We start from the raw sequence: 20609 nt of genomic DNA on the forward strand, positions 1-20609 counted from the left end.
CACTTAGAAAACAAAAGAGACTCAGAAGCCCTGAAACTTCTGTGAAAATCCTGACTTCAGATTTTGATTCTGCAGAGGCAGATCTCCTGCCCTCTCCCCAGGAAGCTCTCAGCTGCAGACGGGAACCCAGATGTGCAAATATTAACAGTGCACTCAGCTCTGCTGCTGCTGGATCTGGGCATGTGAGAAAACCCAAATCACACCAAGCTCTCCTTCTGTTTTAACTGTACATTCAGAGAGGTTCTCCAACACCTCTCTATGCATCTCGAGGGGACACAGCCTGATTTCACCCCAACATTCCTGAATTTCAGTGTAAAGCAAGGAGAAGTTCTTAAAGGGGAGGCTTAAAGCAAACCCTGTGAACAGCACCTTGCATGCACTTACCCTGGGCTATTCCCTTTGCTTTCTGTCTGCTTTTTCAAGGCTCAGGGAAGCTCACATTTTGCTTTCAGATAACAAGTCTCACAGAATATGATTGCAAGATGACTGCTTTGGGAAGGGGGAGGAGAGTCCTGCGGGTGTTTTTCATGGCTGACCGAGCAGGAATCTCCCGCCGTAGAGACCGAGGCCCCCTTGGAGAATATCTCTTCAGACAGACAGCAGGTAATTGATCCTGCTCATGTGAACAACATCTTGTCATTTTTCAAACACTTGGAGGAAGGAAGGTTAATATCTTTGGAGCCTGAGCCTGGGGAATACGCAGAGTCACTACAGTGGCAGGGTGGGAAGGGCAGCTCTCATCCTTGTACAACCAGCTGGCAAAGCCCTGAAATAAAGACCTTGACCAGAGGCACTGGTGCTTCACTGGTGCACCAGCATATTCTGCATTTGTTGTATTTCATCAAAATGTAGAAAAAGGGTCTTTTGTAGCCTTCTCAACTGATGCAGAATCACTCGAGTGGTTTCCAGCTGTGCTCAGGGCTGTGATGCATCTTGAAGAAACTTTTCAGTCTGCTGCAAAGCCGAGAGATTCTCACCTTGAAAAACCAGCCACAGGGGCAAATCTCACCCCATCCCTATGAAATGAGGGCACTAAATGCCATCTTGCCCTCCTCTTTTCTTGATGAGGAAATGGCAGAGCCCTTCTCTCCAACAACACAGGAATTTCAAACAGAAAGGACACGGTCCCATCAAAGGTAGGTCAAGGCTTTGGAACAAACCACTCAAGGGTGCCTTGGATCCCACAGCAGATGTAGCATACAAAATTAACCATGTTTGCTCGAAGCCTGCACTCACAGGTGAACCAAAGGGACCGTGCAGGCGAGGAGCAGAGCACAGCCAGGCAGCTAAATAGGACTTAAAAGCTTTTGAAGCTGCAAACACTGGAATGAACTGGGGCATGAAATTAATTTTAACTGTACTGAATAGGAGACAGGCCATAAAACTCCATGAATATAAGAGACCGGTAACATTTCAGTAAGAGTAGAAATTCTCCCGGTAAGTCCCCAGCCAGCTCTATTAGCATACGTGACTCATCCCAGCTGAAAAGCAAAGCAAACAAGAAGGGAGAATTAAATGAGTGTTGCAAGGCAGAGAGTATAGCTGTGGAGAAATCGAGGAATCCTGGCTTTCTGATATTCAAATGCCTTCCCACTGACACTTGCAAACATTCAACTGAGAATAAAAAAATTCACACTAAGAAGCGTTTAAAAACAAAGCAAAAAAAAAAAGCTATAAAAGGTATTTGTGACAATAACAGCCTGGCCATCTTGTGCCCATGAGGCTCCAAACCAGCTTCACATGGGGGCAGTTCAACACAACCAGGATGCAGTGAGGATTTGTGGACAGAATCACAACCCAGATGATTTTCCAGCAATCTGCCAGAAGGCTTTTTCATCATGGCTAAATCTGCATAGGGTGAAGCTGTTCTGGAGAATCTGCATCCAATTACACCTTGGCAGAATATAACCTGTGCTGTCCTGGCAGCTGTCCTGATGTTCTAATGCATCTGGCTGGTATCTCCCAGCACCGTGAGGATTTACTCCATCCTCTATGGAAACAGCCACCTCCAGGCTATGGAGCAGAAGCTGCTCTTCTGAAGCAGAAAGGCACAAACATATCAAGAACAAGGAAAAGACAAAAAATATCTTCAAATTCAGCTTGTGGAAAAATTGTAGATCAGATGTGAACATCCAAGCATAACTCAGTCAAAACAGAGGAGTCTGATATCTTTTGCTCTTGGTCAAAGGACCCTGAATCATTTGTTTGGAAGAATCACCAAAATCTTGATTTCCTATCTGCCTCCCAAGCATCAAAATGTCCTTTAAGGTGCAGCACAGACAGGGAGATGGGAGAAAAGATGCACCAATTTCTCTGCATGTCCACCAACAAGTAGCAAAGGTGCAGACCAGACCCAAGGACCTCCAAGACAGACCCACGGCCAAAGCCAGCCAACATCTGGAGCCCAGATTGCTCAGGGGCCTTTCACTGACCCAGATCTGTAACTGTGCCCGGCTGGCATCAATAACCAGCTGAAGGCAGCTAATTGCCAGGTTTCTGGAAGGAGGAGACGGAGGCTTTTCATTAAAATGTGTGGTTTCCTTCCCGTATTTTTGCAGCATTAATCACAGCGAACATTAACCCCAAGCCTGCCTGCTCCAACCTCTCCTTGGTCTGTCACTGCCACAGCTACAGCCACGTGGGGACTGTCACTGTCTGGGTGGGGATAACCCTGCAGGGGCAGGGATGGAAGGGAACACCTGCCCTGCTGGCTGGTTTGATGGGGCTTCACCTCTCACCAATAGTTTTACTCCTGACCTGCGCAGTCAGCTCCCTCTTGTTTGCGCCCGTCTTTCAGGCAGCAACCCTGGACAGGAAATGGTTTAAATCACAGGAAAATGTGATCACAAACCCACGAATATTGGCAGGGGAATGGAGAGTGAGTGAAGTATCTGAACCTACTTTTAACTCATTCTTTCAAGGACAGCACTAGGGATCAGCCTGAAGCTGCCACCTTCAGCACCTGCACTGGGATGGCTGTGGGGCCCCTCAAGGCATCCCCGAGAGCTGGGGGTGAGCATGACCAGCAACAGAGAGCACATCCTTGGGCTCCACAAGATGGTTTATCAATCATCAGCCCCCTGAAGTGACAGGGACCCCGTGAGCCCTGTGGGAGCTGAGGGACTTGGGGTGACACTGGGCTGGAATGTTCTGCACGGAGTGAACTGCTGGGATGACACAGGAAGCTCTGGGTGGAGCAGGAACAGAGCCTGGCAGTGAGCAGCGGGGTCACACCACCAAACCCTCCTCCCTGCAGCCCCTGGGGACAGAGAGCCCCTAAACATTGCCACCTCCTGCCACGCTCCCCTAGAGCAAAGGTACGGGAACTCTTCCCTTATAAACCCCCGGGATCAATTAACATAGCGCTGAAAAGCAAGAGATTATTAACTTTTGTTAATAGATTATTAAAGATGATTATCACCAGCTGACCGAGCTGGTACCAAAATAGACTCGCTGCAGGCAGCTCAGAGCAATCATCAGTTCATTCAAGGCAGATAAAAAGTTTCAGATCTGGTTTGACTATTTAAATTTCCAACAATAATCACAATTATCACTATTCTCATTATCTGTTATAGTTCTTCTATGTTCAGGAAGTCACTGTGGTTATTAAACACATGCTGATGATTAAATCATGTATTGAGGTGATAAGTCAAATTAGATGATTGCTAAGTCTCAGTAAGTATCTTTGAAATAACCAGTTGTTATTAGACATTCAAGAGGTCCTTCATGAAAATCTAATTGTAATTGCAACATTTCATTTTACCTCATCTTTCTCGCATGCAAACACACACACACACACACACACACACACACACACACACACAGAGGCAGCTGATTTCATATTTCAGTACGGGAGAAGCACAGAAGAAAGCACTTAAGGTAAGTGTTGTCTGGGAAAACATCAAGGACCCACATCCACCCCACCCCGAGAAAATCAAACAGCACCTTCAGCATCCACCTTCAGCTACAGCTCCTGACTGCTGAGCTCCTGGAGCCGGTTTTGCTTCAGGCACCCAGAGCAGCTCTGACAGGATGCTCACAATTCCTCGGCAGCTTTAATTGGGGTCTGGGAGCAAGCTGGCACCCCTCCTGCTCCACTCTACTGCCCAACCTGACATTTAAAACAGCTTCACCGCCACATACTTACATTTTAATGTTCTCATGGTACTGCCTGGTGTCTGAAGGCTGGTTGTATAACGGCTGAAACAAATAAGAGAAACGAAGGCATAAATGGTACGGTCTGACATTTAGGAACTTAAAGCCATCAGCAGTGCCACCCAGCCCCTCTCCCGGCCGTACTGGAGGCTGCTGGCTGCCGGCAGCGCCGCTCGAGTCCCGCTGCATCCCGGTGCATCCCGGTGCATCCCGGCGGAGCCCGGGGGAGGGCGGGCAGCGCCCGGGCTGGGCTCGGATCAGCGCGGCACGGCGGGGACGCGCTGTTATTCACCGATTAAAAAACGCACTGCGCCTCGCAACAGATGACACGGGGGAGGCGAGGGGAGAGCGGGGCTCGGGGAGCGGGGAGAGACAGTCTGTGAGCTGCGAGTTGTTATGTCTACGCGCTAAAAGCCTGCCTGAGCCCGCCCAGCGAGCCAGGCACGGGCAACTGCGGGCAGGACAAGCGTTTGCCCCTGGGGTTTCCAACGCTGCCAGGTCCCCCTGCACACCTGAGTACAGCGATGCCCATCTGGCCATCAGATTGTGTTTCCCCAGGGTTGCTCTGCACCCCACACCCTCAGTGGGGATATGGCAGGGAGCTCCGTGGGGAATCACGAGAGTTGGATCCATCCCTGGTCACTGCTGCGCTACCTCTGCCTTCCCAGGGATTTATCCTTGGGAATCTGGAGGGTCCCACCTCTGGAAGGGAGAGATGCCAGAGACCAGGCTCAATCCCACCCAGCTCAGCACACACTCCAGGGGCTGCCACCGATTGTGTCCACATCAGCAGGCTGACAGGGTGCTCAGGATTAAGCCCTTCAACGCTTCTATTCATTGTCTTAAGCTGCTGTGAACATGTCCAAGAGTGGGATAACCAAAAGCTTGCCACAGCCCAACCATCACCAGCAACCATCACCTAAAGAGCACAGCTCAGGTCTGACCACAAAAACATCACCAAGTACTCAAGCAGGTCATCCACAAACCTTCCCCAAACGAGCTGTGAACATCTCACATCTGTCACCAGCACAGGCAGAGGGACATGTGATGGGCTGGTTGAAGATAGCATCCTGACCATGGATACACACACCAGCTCACCCTCCTCCTGTGGTCGACAGGGCTGAGGCTGTGCTCTGGGTCTACCCGATTTCACCCCAGATTAAACACAGGAAAAGAGCAAAACATGTGCTGAGCATCTGCTCAACCAGGTGAGCAGCACTGGAGGCGACAGGACGTATAAACAAAGACGGGTCCTTTTCCCCTCCAGTTTGAAGAAGGTGTTACTCCCACATCCTCTGTGGTATCTCCCTATCACCATCACAGGTGCTTGGCACAGAAGCTTGTTTTTTCCACACAGCCTGTTTCTACTTGTCTGTAAAACACAGATTCTGCTTCACCACACAGGACAGCCACATCAATCCTCACAGAATGGAGACTGGGTGTAGCTGTCCCTGCTCCATCACTGCTGCACCAGCAGGTCATCAGCTTCTCTTTCTGGCTGTCCTTGGACGTGTCCCTCTCCTCTGTGAAAGCACACGTAATCCTGGGCGGCAGGGACAGGCAGAGGCACGTAATCCCCAGGCAGACAGGCACAGGAGATGAACCCCAGTGTTCCAGCCATCCACACACCCGTCACCTGGCTGCAAGCCTGCCAGGAGACACCTGCCAGGGACACCTGGCCACAGTGCGCTGGCAGAGCCAGGGCAGACAAGGGGGACGAGCAGATCCTCGTGAAGAAGACATTCTCAGTGGTATCCCTTCCCAGTAGTGCTTCTATCAGGAATCCTCTCAGATCTGCTGGTGCGACTCCAGGCTCAGAGCTGGCTGTGCACTTCATGCTTGGAAAGCTCAGAGGAACACAGACATCCGTCTCATCACGTAGCTCCAGAGGCACCACAGGCAGGAGAAACAGCCACAGCTCCAGAGCATCACATCCTCAGTCACCCTGGAAAGCTGGGAGGCCTTGACCAGTGACTGTCTTCTGGAAGAGGACTGCAGGAACTAGAAATACTGAGGAATGATTGTCTCTCCTCCCTCCTTGCTGATAAATATCAAAGCAAAGAAGCTTCCATGTCCCAGGTCACACAGACCTTTCCTCCTGGGAGAAGCAGTGCAATTAACACTTTGGTTTGGACCTGGGCTGGAAAATGCTCATGTGCACACGGACATCACAGATGCCCTGATGCCAACCAGCTGACCAAAAGCTAATGACTCCTCTCAACTACAAACTATAAATGATATGAACACTTAAGAGTCTTAGCTAGAAAACTTAAGTGTTAGTAGGCAAGCACTGGAGCACATAATTTTAAAAGAAACGCCCAAACACTCAGAAATATGAAATTCTGGGACCAGAACCCAAGATCCACATGACACCAGCACCTCAAAGAGATTTCTATCTGCACAATAGCCTCAGCAGTGGAGGAAGCCCAGGAGACAAGTTCTACTTACCCATAGAGAACTTACAGACTAAATACTTAAAGAAACTTTATTCTCAGCAGGGCAAGGACTGAGAAACAGCATCTTCCCTCAGAGCCACCAACAACTCCTAATTCCACTTTTCTCAGTAAGTAGGCAGAAGTACAGCTCACAGGTCAGATAGGTAAGGTGATGTTCAAAACATACCCGGTGCTCCTCCAGGGTTAGAAACATGTAATACATTTCTCTGGAGAATGACATTTTAGAAAAACATAATTGCAATGCAAAGCTGTTACTGGAAAAGCCCTGGATTTACTGAAAGCTCTCTAGAAATAAACCAGAAAGGTCTCAATTGCTTTCTGGAGACTGTAGGGTTCAGATTATGAATCTCAAAACCATTTCTCCTGGGGAAAACACGCGGACATTTTTAAGATGGTACCACTACACTGCAGGGATGACATGAGCAGAGCCCTGGTTTACTGAGTCACAACCTCCTCCTGACCCAGAGGGGAGCACCAGCTTCCCAGGACCCAAACTGGATCCCTGTTCCCAGAAATCCTTGGCCTCCTGCTCCTGTCTGCCAGCACAGCAGTACTGGTGCCATGACTGACCAATTCCCACCACAACCTCCCAGCCCACCCCATGAGCTCCAGCACGCCGCTCATTCCTGAGCCAGCGTGGATCCAGCACCACCACTGCGCCAAAGGCACCCACCAGAGCCCTCTGAACAGCCAGAACAGGACATCCCACAGAGCTGACAGCAACACACAGCCCTGCTGCTGGCAGCCACACCTCTCCCTGCACAGACTGGATTGGCACCAGGATGTTCAACCTCCCTGCAGGAGACCCGGGGGCTGGGGCAGCTCCAAGGCTGGAGCATGTGGTGTGTGACACGGTGGGGCAGGCACGAGCATCAGGCACAGCATGCTCTTCTTCCTGGAGCTGCTTCCTTTCCAGCTCAGAAGAAGCTGTGACCATTCATCTTGTCTCTCGTAGGCTGTTGGCAGGTCCTGGGCACTGCTGGGCCATAGGAAGTGCCTCTCCCATGGCAGATGGACCAGACAGTCTGCAGGATGCACACAGAATCCAGATGGGTTCTCTCAGTGAGGTTTCCCCTTTTCCCCTGCCCTCCAATGAGTAAGGCACAGAGACAGAGGAAAGGTTTGCACTGGGCTCTGTTACAGCCCCCACCGTGCAGTGTCAACAGCCAGGGAGAAAACATCAACAAAATGAAAAAAGGAAAAACAGAGTGAAAAAAAACCACCAAAGAAAGGAGGAGGAAGAAGAGGAAACACAACATCTTTCGGATGAGGAAGCACCAACCCTGGGCACTGCCAATGTTCAGAGCAGAAAGAGCAAAGGGTTTGACCCTGGTGACTCAGAGGAATAATAACGAGTGTTACCTCCTCAACAAGGAAGTGGGCTTTGTCACGTGTGACCTCTCCCTTATGCACAGGGGAAGACAGCAATTAGTGCCACCCCCACAAGGCAAGTGCAAATTACAGCTGTCGAAGCCTGAGCTGCCTGCTCCCATCTCCTACAGACTCCATCCACTGCATCCCACGGCTGGTGCAGAGCAGGGATTGTCTGTCAGACTGGCTCTGATCCTTCCAGCAGCACCACTGCCAGTGCACCTTCCCCAGGCACCTTTCTCCAGGACTCAGCCCCAGGGGTTGTGTCCAGCTGCCCCTCCAGCAGTCAGTCCTTTGACTAAAGATGGATTTTTCCTGATGAGGAAGAAGGCAAAACTGACAACCTGTCCTAAGTTGTTTTCTCAGCTTCCCTGTGCATGAGAGAGAGTGAAATAGGAAGTGTGCAAGTCCTGATACCTGCAGGCTGTGGCAGCTCACAGAGCACCCTTCAGCATCCTCCTCCATTTCCAGTGGGTGGGACAGAGGAGAGTCCAGGCACCCATCCCTCCAGCCAGCACTCGAGGCTGGCTGAGAGGCAGCAGCCCCACAGCGCTGCTGCTGTGTCTGCCACCAGCAGACGAAGCCTCAGCATCCCCAGTGGAGGCAGAATGCCAGAGCCCCTTCCAGCCTCCAGCTCCACTGCAGCGCGGGAGGAGGGAGCCAAAGGGTTAAAGCTCTGCGAGGAGGGCTCTGTGTATGTGTCTGCCTGCGTTTCAGTACTCATCTCAGTCACTTCGCTTCCTGCTTTGGTGCTGTGCCAGCCGGAGGTCCGGGCCAGCAGCGCATTTCCTTGTGACAGACACACGGACAGCCACAGGGGCACCGCGATCGCTCAGCGCCCAGACCCGCTCCCCCAGCACGGGCAACACTCACCAGCTCCACCTGCGGACCCAGCCCTTCCAGGATCCGGTGGGCAGCCTCCGCCTTCTTCTGCAGGGAGGAAAGGGGACAGGAAGAACAAAGTTACTTGTGCCATCGGTTACAAGTCGCGGCTCTCTGCTCAAACCATTCCTCAAACCTCCACGGAGCCGGCACAAATCCCATCCCTGCCTGAGAGAAAAGGTTCAGCTCAGCCTCCGGACCGGCACTCGGGTTATCGTGGCTTTAAAGCATCCGAGCCGTGCCCAGGAGTGACCCGGATCCCTGACCCGTCCTGTGCCAGGCGGGGCGACTGTGCCCGGTACCTCTGCGCCGCTGCCCTGCCAGGAGGAGCAGCAGGAGGAGGAGGAGGAGGAGGAGGAGGAGGAGGGCGGGCAGACCGGCACGCACGCAGAGATGCCCTTTCTAGGATTCATCTCTTGACGAGCATGTGATCATTAGAGTTGAGCTGCCCTTGGCTCCTCGTCGTGCTCTCGCTTCCCTCCCCTCCCTGCCGCAGAGCAGCCCTTCCTCGTCCCCTCCCGCCCCCGGCCAGGCTACCTAGTGCTTACTAAAGGCACAAAAACCACCCAGGAACACGTGTCAGGGGCTGTGCAGTGGTTACTAATTAAACAGGCCTGAAAAAAAGACATGGGCTGGCTGTAGCAGGAATCTAAATAAAAGATGACATTTTCAGTAAACAGCACTTCCTCGCAGAGCCAGGCTGTTCAGGGGGTTACTGACAGTCCAATAAATCCAGATCACTGCCTGCTGCCGACACCAGGGGCTGAGCTGCTAAAGCCAAGTACCTGACAGTGATGGGGATGAGGAGATGGATTTTCAGAGGTTCAGATAAAACAGGTAGAGAGAAAATCCCCAGCTGCCTAAAACAGGGAGCTGAGCCCCAGGCCTGGGGAGCAGGGGTGGGCTGGGGTCCGGGCTCCTGGCAGAACCAGTGGGGCTTGGCAAACCGTGGAGAAACTTTCCAGGGAAAGGGATTTCAGCTCACGCAGCTCTCCAGCACCTCTCACACTGTCTCAGGGTAGGATGAGTTTCCCAAGGATTGTCTCACCAAAGGCTGGCACACAGCCCTGCCGCTTGCCCCCGCATCCACCCCCGTGGAGAGTTTCCAAAAGTCTCATCTATCCCCCCACTGCTGGCTGGTCCTCAAAAGCACTGATGCAGCTGTAGGTGTGCAGACTCCTCACTGGAGCCTTGTGCACCCACACAGAGTCTGATCTGCACACCAGCACTTTGAAAAGAGTCACCCCAAGCAGAAAAGCAGCTGTAGGAGTCACCCTGCCCGCGGTGGGGCTCAGGCAAATGGCCCTGGCCAAACCCAGCCCCGTCCCAGCTGCAAAGCCTGCAGCAGGTGCCTCACCACAGCAGGACCAGGAGAGCTTCCAGTTCCCGTATTTGCTGTACACAATGCTTTTGTGCAATTTAGAAGTGACTTCAAGGGTGCTAAGAGAGATGTGACCAATGTGGCCGTGCAGGGAGCCTGCTCTGGCACCATCCCCACACAGGGCAGGCAGCAGCCCTGCTGTCAGTGCATCCCTGCCTGGTATCCACAGCATCCCCACAGCAGACCTTGGTGGTCACAGATGTCACCAACACTGCCCACCTGATTCCATGAATGGGAATGAGCCAAGTCTGCCCAGGGACCTGCCCCTTGGAAAAATTCATCACACAACAGAGAACTCTGAGCCAGAGCTTAATATTTTGGTCTTCAAGAGCGATAAAATCTGCTGACCTTGGAGAACATCAGCACCGAGGCATTGAAAAGTCTTACAGAATTAAATCCAGGGGTAAGATTTTCAGGAGAGGAAGGATCATTACAACCACTAAAAGCACTCTACATCAGTGGCCAAGAGGATGATTTGGCCAATGCCCTCCTGCCTGCCTTTGGTTGCTGGTGAGCAGGAGGCGTCAGCTTACCAAATTTTTTTTATGCGTACATGGGACAAAAAGCAGCAAATTAATTAATTGCATTCTGCATGATTATGGGTAGAAGACTGTAGCCTCACTGAAGGCAGACAGTCCCACCATGGGCTGGTGGAAGATGCCCTGGTAGCAGGGATGGCACAGCAAGGGACTGGTGATGCAGTGTACCATGAGATTAACTTTGAGAAAAAGCTGAGAATGTTCAGCTTGCTGCATTTCCCATGTTTAGACAACTTAATGAGACAAGCCAGAGGCAAACCACCACAGGCAGAACATGTGGCAAATCAAGAAGAATGACATAATTTGTCTTGCATTACCCAACTGCTATATACACGTCTCCAGAACGAAAGATCAGGAGGAGAAGCTATTCCGAGCACATCATATCTTTGTACGCACACAAAGAAATTCCTGTATCTTGAAAGCTGCCCAATTAACACTTGACACCCACTGTAATTGCTGATGCTCCTTGCTGCCTTTATCAGATCATAGCAGAACCATAACGAGCTGTCTGCAAGGCCTGGCAGACCGAGGTGAGAGCTGGCAGTGGAACTGGGAAGAACCTAAAACACCCAGCAGAAGGTTCCCACCACACCAGGGCTCCTCTCTAAGGACAGACAGACACAAGGAGGTGTGTCCCTGCCTAGGGACCCAGCAAGCCAGAACCTGACTGGAGAATTTATGCAAACCCCAAACTGTTCAGGTACAAAGGCAGCTCTCCCAGGCCCTCCCACAGCAGCAGGACCTTTGCTAAAGACCACCGGCAGTCCTGGTAAATCCTTTCCCTTCCAAAGGCATGGCCACCCAGGACTTGGTTCCAATACTGGTTTTGTTAGGAGTATGTTTAGTGATGGACCCTCCAGAAGAAAACCACAGGGTTCATCCTGCATTTGCTGAATGACCCCACCTGTACCTGCATTCCTGCTGTTTAACAGAAGGAAATGCATCAAGAAACAAACCCAAGCCTTCACCTCTAGCGAGATATGTGAAGATCCCCACCACTTGTACAGTCCCTCTGCAGCTCTCCAGCTGGCAGGCAAAGACCCTTTTTCCTGATCTGGTGGAGAATCCTGAAATATTGCCCCAGCAGTGGAGAAGTGGTGTTTATGAAAGGACCTCCAAGTGCCTTTTTGGAGGGCTCAGTGCCTCAAGAAACATGTCTGAAACAAAAACACGGTCCCTGCAGGGCCCACGGATTCAGAAGGGAACCCACAGATGTATCAGGCAGCAGCATTTGCCCCTACAGAATCCGTCTCCCCCTGGGCAGGGGCACGGGCAGGGAAATCGTGCCCTTACCCTGGCTCATGCTCCTCCAAGGGGCCTGGAGCTAAAGAGATCTTCACCAACAGCAAAAACCTCCCTGCAGACTACAAAAAAATCTTCATTCTTGCCTGAAGAGCATTTGGCTTCCAAAGCAAACTCCAGCCCCTTGCTTTTCCTTTGAAGAAACTTAAAATAGGCTTGGGAGGGGAAAGCAGGCAGGAGAGCAACTTCCCGGCCATGTGAGCTCCCGTGGGGATGAGGAGCCAACCCCACGAGGCAGCAGAGCAACCAAAACCAGAGCAGGGAGAGCCTGGGATTTTGCGTGGGCTCCTCTTAAAGCGAAGTTTAAAAATGGAAGAGAAGGAAACACAGGAGTTATTTTGAGAAAGCGGATCTGAAATTAGGAGGCGGCACTTTGTTGGACCAGCTCCAGCCACGGTTCCATGCAGCACAAAGCTGCTGCAGCTGAACCGTGCTCCCGGGGTTATTTATAGCACCCCGTAGGCAGCAGGGCTGGAATGGGAGGGGTTCTGGTTGGGACCAGCTATGTCCTGCACACTGATAAGCAAAGCCCTTCTCCAGAGGCAGGAGACTGCACACAGGATGGTGCTGGAAAAATTCCTGTCCTGGTACCACATCCCCCGGGCAGGCAGGGCTGTGGGAGCAGCATGGCAAAGGGGCAGGCTGGAGAGGGATTTTGTTTAGAACAAAGTTCAGGAGAAGTGTGGCTGAAATCAGCAGAAATCATGGAAACCCTCAGAGACACCTCTCTGCATGCAGCAGAAAGCAAACAGCACAGCCAAAATGTGCTGGGACCAAACCGCAACCTGGCAATGCCCGTTCCATAGCAAAAGATTTTCACTCCTACAACCACAAGCACTATTTTTTTCTGTCCTTTAAACCTCAGCATGCTCTCTCTGAGAGCCAAACCACCGCAGCAATTTGCTGCTCTCCACACAAAGCAGGTGGGATGAGCCCCAGTGCTGCGGAAGGGAAAGCAACACTCCCTCTCCAGCTCCTGCAGGTATGGCCACCACAGGGCTCTGAGCAGACCAAGCACGAGTGCCCTCCCCTGGGCTCACCCTGAGCACCAGGGAACCTCAGTCAGCCTCAGAGGCATGAGCCCAGCCCGTCCCACCTGGCCCACGGGCTGGTGCTCTCCAGGGCTGCCCTGCAGGCTCCCCCACCTCCCCGTGCTGAGCTGGAGCCATGTCCCCACCGCACCAGCAGTGACAGAGCACTGTCCCCAAGGCTGGGGCCAGCAGGTGATGCAATGGGGGTTACAGATGACTCATCATATCAGTAAGAAAACAGAGGAAACTGGTGACATGTGAGCCATGTTCACACCAGTTCACACCATTCCCCATCCACCCTGCACAGAGTGTGACAAAACCACTCATTTCAGTTCTTTGCTGTTCTCTGGCTTTGGCTCATCACTGCCAGACAGTTTCAGTCCTTGGCTCGCTCACACCCCATCCATGGCCAGTGGGGAGCCCCCAAACACAGCTGGGCTTCCACTCACACTCACTCTCATCCCACTCTGCTGTCTTCCACAGTGTCCTTCAAACACACACTAAGGTTAAAGTGATGTGCCAGCAAGGCTTTGCCACTGCAAACCATGGCTGAACATTCCACCACTGCAAAACTGCTCAAAGTGCTGGCATTGCACAGAAAACTTCCAGAAATCCACGTCTCAGCCCTGCAGCAGTTACAGGAAAGCTCCAGTCACCCAACCCAAGAGCTGGGGCTGTGTTGCAGTCTGCCTTCCAGCCTCCAGCAGATTTGGGATCTCTGCAGTTCTCATCACTACTTCCAAGACCTGAAAAAGCAGGACATGGCCTTATCTGGTCTGGACAGATATCACATTTAATCACAGACAAATCTTCAAAGTCAATACACCTGTTGGGAACTCCAGATCCTGAAACAGACACCAGGAACTTTAAAAAGCCAAAACAAATGAAAGTTTCCTTAAAATCCAATAAAAAATTAAAAGATTCCCAATGACTCCAGGATAATTGTTTAAATTTTATCTTTTAAAAAATCTTGTTATTATGCAGAAATGTCAATAGTATCTGAATTTTTGCCTTTCCAGTTTTCCTCCAGACTTTCCAAAAGCCCATTTTGCATCACCAAGCTCAGATGAGGCAGAATAAAAGCTATTAGAAACAAAAGCAAAACAAACAAGACCCTTTCATCAGCCAAATATGAAAAGCCCCCAACCCAACTGCCATGTAAACTAGAACTTGAAAAAAGCCTCGTAGATTAAATGCTCAAAAGCACTTTTACTGTTAAGGTCTTATTTACTGCACCAGCTCCGTGCTGACGAGGCAGGCCCCATTCCTCCCTTTCTCATGTAAATCAGGAGTTCATAGAAAATCAGAGTTCTACAGACATCAAATCCCTGTAGGATCTGAGTCACACTCAGTGTCTGTGAGTGGTTAACGGCAAGATTATATTTTGCAATGCTAAAAACCTTCATTTATTTATTCTCTTATTTATGGATGGGGCATTAATGCTTTATGAAGGTATTTGAGGGTAAACTGATAGCTGGGAACGTGCTCTGCACAGACACAACAGCAGCAGGAGACAGAAAAAGTTCCAAACAGTCCTTTGAATTCCAATTTTACAGCATAATGCTGAATTTATAGATAGATAGCTGTGCCCTTTTGAAGGAACAAGCATCAAGACAGAAAACGAATTAAAATTTAATCTTATTGATTTCCACCAGCTCAATCTCAAGAGCGAGACAGATGCTGCTCCCGCTGCCTGCACTGCATCAAACCCAGTTTTCCCAGGGCTGACAGCAGGGCAGGGATAGGCTCCCGTGGCTGCTGGCACCCACAGGGGTGACATGGGGACTGGTCCTGCTGTGGTGGGTCACAGCACGAGGTGTGCCCTCCCTGGCACGGTGGCAGAGGACGAAGTCACGCCGTGTCCTGACGCGACCTCTCTGTCCGTGATAAATGAGCGCAATGTTTCAGAGGAAGCTGACATGAGCTGCTTTGTCTGCTGGCCTCTGAGCAGCAGTCCTGCACGACAGGGACCTCAACCACCCTCATCTGGCTGGACACCTGTGGGCTCCACATCACCACACAGTCAGAGAGATGGCACAGGTACCTCTTGTGCACATAGGCAGGAATTTTTGGGATGCACAGGTGACTTGGAGGAGAATTCACCCAGCCAAGCCTTGGTGGGCTGATGGGTGGCAGCTCCCTCCAGGACACACTGCCAGCCCTGTATCCCAGGAAAGGCACAGAGCAATGCTGCTGTCCTCCCTGGGCTCAGCAAGGGACTTGGAAATTTCCATTTAAAGCACAAAAACATCTTCAAGCCCAGGTATGTTCAATTGATTTCAAGGGAAGGCAGGAGCAAGGAATCCCGTGAATCCCCAGTGGAATAAAGCTAAAAATACACACAGATGATCTGTCCTGGTTGTGGGGATTTGAGGTGGAAGAAAGGTAAATTCTGTTGATACAATAACACATCCCAGAGCTGCAAATTAAACTCCTCAAGGAGGCTGTGTCACACAGTCACCCCTCTTAGGTGCCAGACTCAGCAGAGATCAGCTTTCTTCCACAGGGTTTAATTTAGGAGATCCCCAATGTTTCCATCACTGTCAGCCTCTGGATCAACCAAGGCATCCATCCCAACCTGATTTTTCCAGGTAGTTCTGTGCCACCCTGCCAGCACCCAGCTCCTGGGGAGGAGCCCCTGAGTATCCTGCAGCCAAAACTGTCCCCTGGGCTTCCCATGGGACTTCTAAAAGGCTCCTGGCAATTTTAGCCCCCATAACTGTTTTCAAACACAATTTTGTTTCTTCAAAGACTGAACACACTTTTGAAAATATGACTCAAATGCTTCTGACAATGCTGCCCACTGTCTGTTCTCAGGTTAGTCCATAGACAGTACCAAAAACGTTATCTCCCTTTCTCATAATCCTTTCAGAAATGGTACAGTTGACACTTACAGTTGAAATTTCGGCTCAGATACACAAATGTGTGTTTTTCTGGGTTATACGGCAAAGATTTCCCAAAAAGTACATTTTGGGGTGCAACTTCACAGCCCTTCTTTGGACACAAGAGAACATGGCTTTGGTCAGCATACAGCAGGGGAGAAGGCACCTGGATCTCGAATACCAACTGTTCCTCTACAATCCAAGTCCCCTAAAAAATTCCCAAATGCAACCACAGCCTCATGGTCCAGGATTTGACTGCAGTCAAGAGCAGCTTCTCTCCGCTCTTCCCCAGCAGAATTTGTACAGTCACCTTTTTTTTCTGGAAATCAATTACATGTCCAGCAGAGTGTGGCAAGAGGGGATTACAGGTCACATTTTCCATAATTATCCTCTCTGACACCGAGGAACTTTTCAAATCATACACATTAAGTAGGTCACAAGAGGGAACGGCAGCGTGATGGGCATTTAGCATCAGAAAACCTGAATTTGGAGAAAATGGGATCCAGCCCAGCGCCGCCCTCATCCCAACCCCTCATCCATACCCAGCTCGGTGGTGAGAAAAATATACAGACTTCCCTGATGAACCATAAGCTAAAATTAGAAACCATTCACGCCTGCAAAGCCACAGCTATCGCCAAAAGGAAAGTAGGTCACAGAATGGCTGGCTAACTTGATTTTCCGGCTTTTCTAGCTGCCGTGTCCTCAGGTAACCCCTCCTCTCCCATGGCCCGTTCTGGTCCCTCCTTTGTTGGGTATGACTGCGGGCAGTGTGCGGCTCGGCAGGGGCTGGCAGGCGCGGTGGGAACGGGCAGGGCAGCGCCTGTGCCCGGGGCAGCACAGAGCCCAGCTTCACACAGAGCCCAGCTTCACACAGAGCCCAGCTTCACACAGAGCCCAGCCTCAGCCAGCAGAAGCCCCTGCCCCAAGCTGCTGCCTCCCACCTGCTCGGGGATTGGCACAAGGGCTGGCTTGCTGCCCCTTCCACAACGTTGCTCTTTAAAGATCGTTTCAGGCTCTGCCAGCACTTCTGGGGTGCTTTCCTTTCTCGCCTCCTCCTGAGGCCTGAATATCCTCTTTTTATTTGCATTTCTTAGCGTGCACTGCCTCCCTCAAGCAAGCCACAAGCCAAGCGATGCGAGTAAATCTGGCTTTCCTTCCCTTTGTGCATGGGCTGGAGCCCTGGCTCAGCCATTACCGACACTTTTCCCACAAGCAGACCTCCAGGCATCAACTTCACTGCTTTTCCACGGCACAGAAGAGGCAGAAAAGCTTAAAATTTGGCTCAGTGACCTTCATCACTCAAAATCAATACATTTCTATCCGGCTTGCAGTCCTTTGCTCCTACCAACTCACCTTGCAATTAATTGTAAAGCTGCAGGTCAGCACAGGAGTGTCTGGGCTGCTCCCACATTCACAGACAGATGGAAACACCCGAGGATCTGCTGCCATCAAACCCACCCTATTGCTGACCACCATTCACTCTTCTCCAACTCACAATCTCCATTGACTCTAATCCCAAGACCCTTCCTCTTCCAGCTTTCCTCCTCCTGGCCCCAAAGGCAGAGCAATCACTACTAAAATGCATCCCAAACATTCAGTACAGAGAGGCTGAAAGCTGAGCCCCTGAATGTTCTTCAGAAGGGCAATTACATCCCGATTCCCACCCTTGTCACTGGAGCCCTCACAAATATAACACTCAGCACTCCCTTTTCCCTGCAGCCCCAGCTCAGCCCCTCCCTGCTGTGGTCCTGGAAAGGCTCCTTCCACCCTCAGCCATCCCAGCTGGCCAGGGATGCTGCCAGTTCTGTGTGGCCCATAGACAGATCCTGTCCTCTCCAAAGGAGGAACCTGCCTGCAGCCTGCTCTGGTTTCTGTCAAGCCAAAAGGAAGGTTGTTGGTTGCAGTCTCCTGCCCACAGATGGGCTCCTCACACACGACACGCAAGGGAACTTGACAAGAACAGGGAAGAATCATTGTCTGCCCATCCCTGGCATAATTCAGACATGAACACAGAGCCAGATTTGAAATTATACAAACATCTGGTGTCCAACGTGACCTTTGCTTGCTGGGCACCCACCTGGAATGAGTCACCCATCACAACGGTTCATGGAGAAACCCCTGGCACCAAGCTGGCTGAGATCCCCCTCATACTGACAAAGGGACAAGCCAGCTCTGAGCACTGTGTGACAGTGTCCCAGGTGTATGGCCATGGGCACTGTGTGACAGTGTCCCAGGTGTATGGCCATGGACTCTCCAAGAGAAATGCAGACCTCCATGTTTGCTCTCCACAGTCTCTGCCATCACCCAAGGGACAGGGCAGAAATGCCAAGGGACCACCCTGAGTGCTGCTGAGGCTTGGAGAGCAGAGCCTGTGTGCTGTGAGAAGGTGGTGGGAGGGAATGTGTGACCCTTCTGCTGGCAGGGGCAGAGACAAGAGGTGACAAAGCAGGACAGCGGGTTGGCAGGACACCCAGCCCTGAGCCCCAGCTAATGGGGACTGCCACCATGCAGGCTGCTGGGGATGTGAGGGCTGAAGATCACCTTTCCCTCCTGCCTCACCCTCACCATTTCTTCCCCTTATAACGTGCTTCAGCTACACAAGAGTGTCCAAGGAGGATGGGGCTCAAATGAACAGGAATAAAAATGTTTGGGAGCTCTTTTTTTTTTTTTGAGCCTCCCCTTGCACAGGAGGCACAAGCCATCTAGCCCAGTTCCCCCAGAGAGGGCCCTTGGTGGCGAGAATGGCTTTGAGAACACTCAGCAGTGCCCCCAAAGCCCAGTGCTGTGCAGCCATCACCAGCTGGCGCCTGCTAATGCTTCACACACATCGACCTCAGCCTTCACCCACTCACACAACAGACCGTGCCAGCTCTGGGTTCCTACTGCTCAGGGAGAGCAGCAGATGGAAAAAGGAAAACCAGGAAAATTGCACTGCCTGGGAGCGCAGGGTAGGCGATTTTTTTTTTTCTTTTTAGGAGTCAGGCACCTGGATTTCTGCAGCTCCCAGTGAAATCGCAGGCCTCGCAATTCAAAATAATTAGCGACTGGTAGTTTTCCTTTTATGCAAAATCATCCTTTTTATCCAACACCTAAATGAAAATGAATATGCTTGATTATCTACCAAAGGGCCCAATTTCTGAGCATTGCTCCGATGCACACAGCAAAATTCATCTCTCCTCGGGCTGCTATTACAGGCAAGGGCTGATAAACGAGCGGTCAAGGCAGAGATCCAGAGCCAGGGATGCCAGCCTGACCTTTGCTAATGCTATTTACAGCATCAAATATCCACAAATCCAGCCATGGCTGCATCCACATCCTTGCTGCTCCAGCCTGGGGGGCTTAGGGACAGCCAGGAGAGCTCACAGCTGGCCTGCCAGTATTAGAGCAGCACAGATGTCACCCTCCATCCATGCCGCCCACCCACCACGTCAGAGCCCACCCCTTGAGGCAGCTTTCAAGCTGGTTCACTCCCAGGGGAGAGGATGAAGCAAACTCACAGGAAACCCCCCGGGCAGGTTCTTCAGCAGACATTAGTGCTCATCTGCACCATCCTCACACCATCCTGATAGGGCTCCATCCATCCCACTCCCACGGCCTCCATCCCGAGGTAACAGCCAGGAAAACCCCCCACCTGATACCCCCCAACCTCCCCACCCCTGGCCACGGTGACACGGCACAATCTCACGTTTGCCCCTCCACCAGACTCACCCTGTTCTCGTCGTAGATGATCTGCACCAAGCTGCGATGTTTGGACTCAATAGGAGGGGGAGAGATGGGTTTTTCAGGCTCTGGTGGTTTGGCTGCTTCTTCCTCCAACTGTTGCTGTGGAAGGAGAGGGGGGAGGAGGAGGAGGGTGAGTCACAGCAAGAGACGCAGCCGTCCCTGTCCACACGAGACTCTCTGAGGTGCCCTGGGCGAGGCAGAAAGCGCCATGGCAGGAGAGCTCCTGCCAGCCAGGGGCTGGGGAGGCAGGGGAGAGGGAGGAGAGCTCCAGCGGCCCTGGCCACGCAGGCGCAGCGCTGCCTGCCCCGGGCACCGGCCCTGTGCTTGTGGCTCGGCGCGCTTGGGGTATGGAGGATGAGGACCTGCCTCAAAGGAGCCTCCTGGAGCGGGCCCGAGGCTAGAAATAACGATTTTACTGGGAACACCTAAATGAAACCACAGCTCCAGCCCAGCTCCTTGCTGCTACCTGCCTCTGGAGCTGCTGCTGCGTGCAGGGAGAGGTGGAGGAGCCAGCAGTGATGAGCAAGGCTGCTCTCCACCCTCAGCTTCCCCTTCCAATGGAGTGGTTGGAGGACATGCCTTGGGATGACTGTGCTGGATTAAGTGACTCGTGCACCAGCCACCCCTGCACTTTGCAATATCACCTGGTCAGCAGCTAAACCTGACATTCCACGTGCAACGTAAGTCTGAGGAACTGCTCAGCTGAAAGAGGAAATCCCAGATTCCTGCAGGCTCCTCCTGGGGCCAGGCTGTGAGGAGGGAGAGCGCAGCCGTGCGCGGCAGCTGCGGGGCAGCACAGGCACGGGAGAGGGAGCGCCTGTCAAAAAACACTGACAGTGTTTTCCCTGCTAGGCTCTCAATCTCCAAATCTTCCCAGTTGTTTTTTT

General features: G+C 51.8%; 1 protein-coding gene across 16 annotated transcripts in view; it reads right to left on the reverse strand.

Annotated features, from left to right (window-relative positions):
* The window catches only part of NCOR2 (nuclear receptor corepressor 2), a 226709-nt gene that overhangs the window by 89878 nt on the left and 116222 nt on the right, over positions 1–20609 (reverse strand). For all 16 annotated transcript variants that reach the window (XM_030959051.1, XM_030959056.1, XM_030959054.1 and 13 more), the window contains exons 6-8: positions 19708–19821; positions 8856–8912; positions 4148–4200 (exon numbers count right to left, since the gene is read on the reverse strand). In XM_030959051.1, the coding sequence (XP_030814911.1) occupies positions 4148–4200; positions 8856–8912; positions 19708–19821 (224 nt within the window). The remainder of the gene's footprint in view (positions 1–4147; positions 4201–8855; positions 8913–19707; positions 19822–20609) is intronic.

This window comes from Camarhynchus parvulus, chromosome 15 (genome assembly GCF_901933205.1).
Source record: "Camarhynchus parvulus chromosome 15, STF_HiC, whole genome shotgun sequence".
NCBI lineage: Eukaryota > Metazoa > Chordata > Aves > Passeriformes > Thraupidae > Camarhynchus > Camarhynchus parvulus.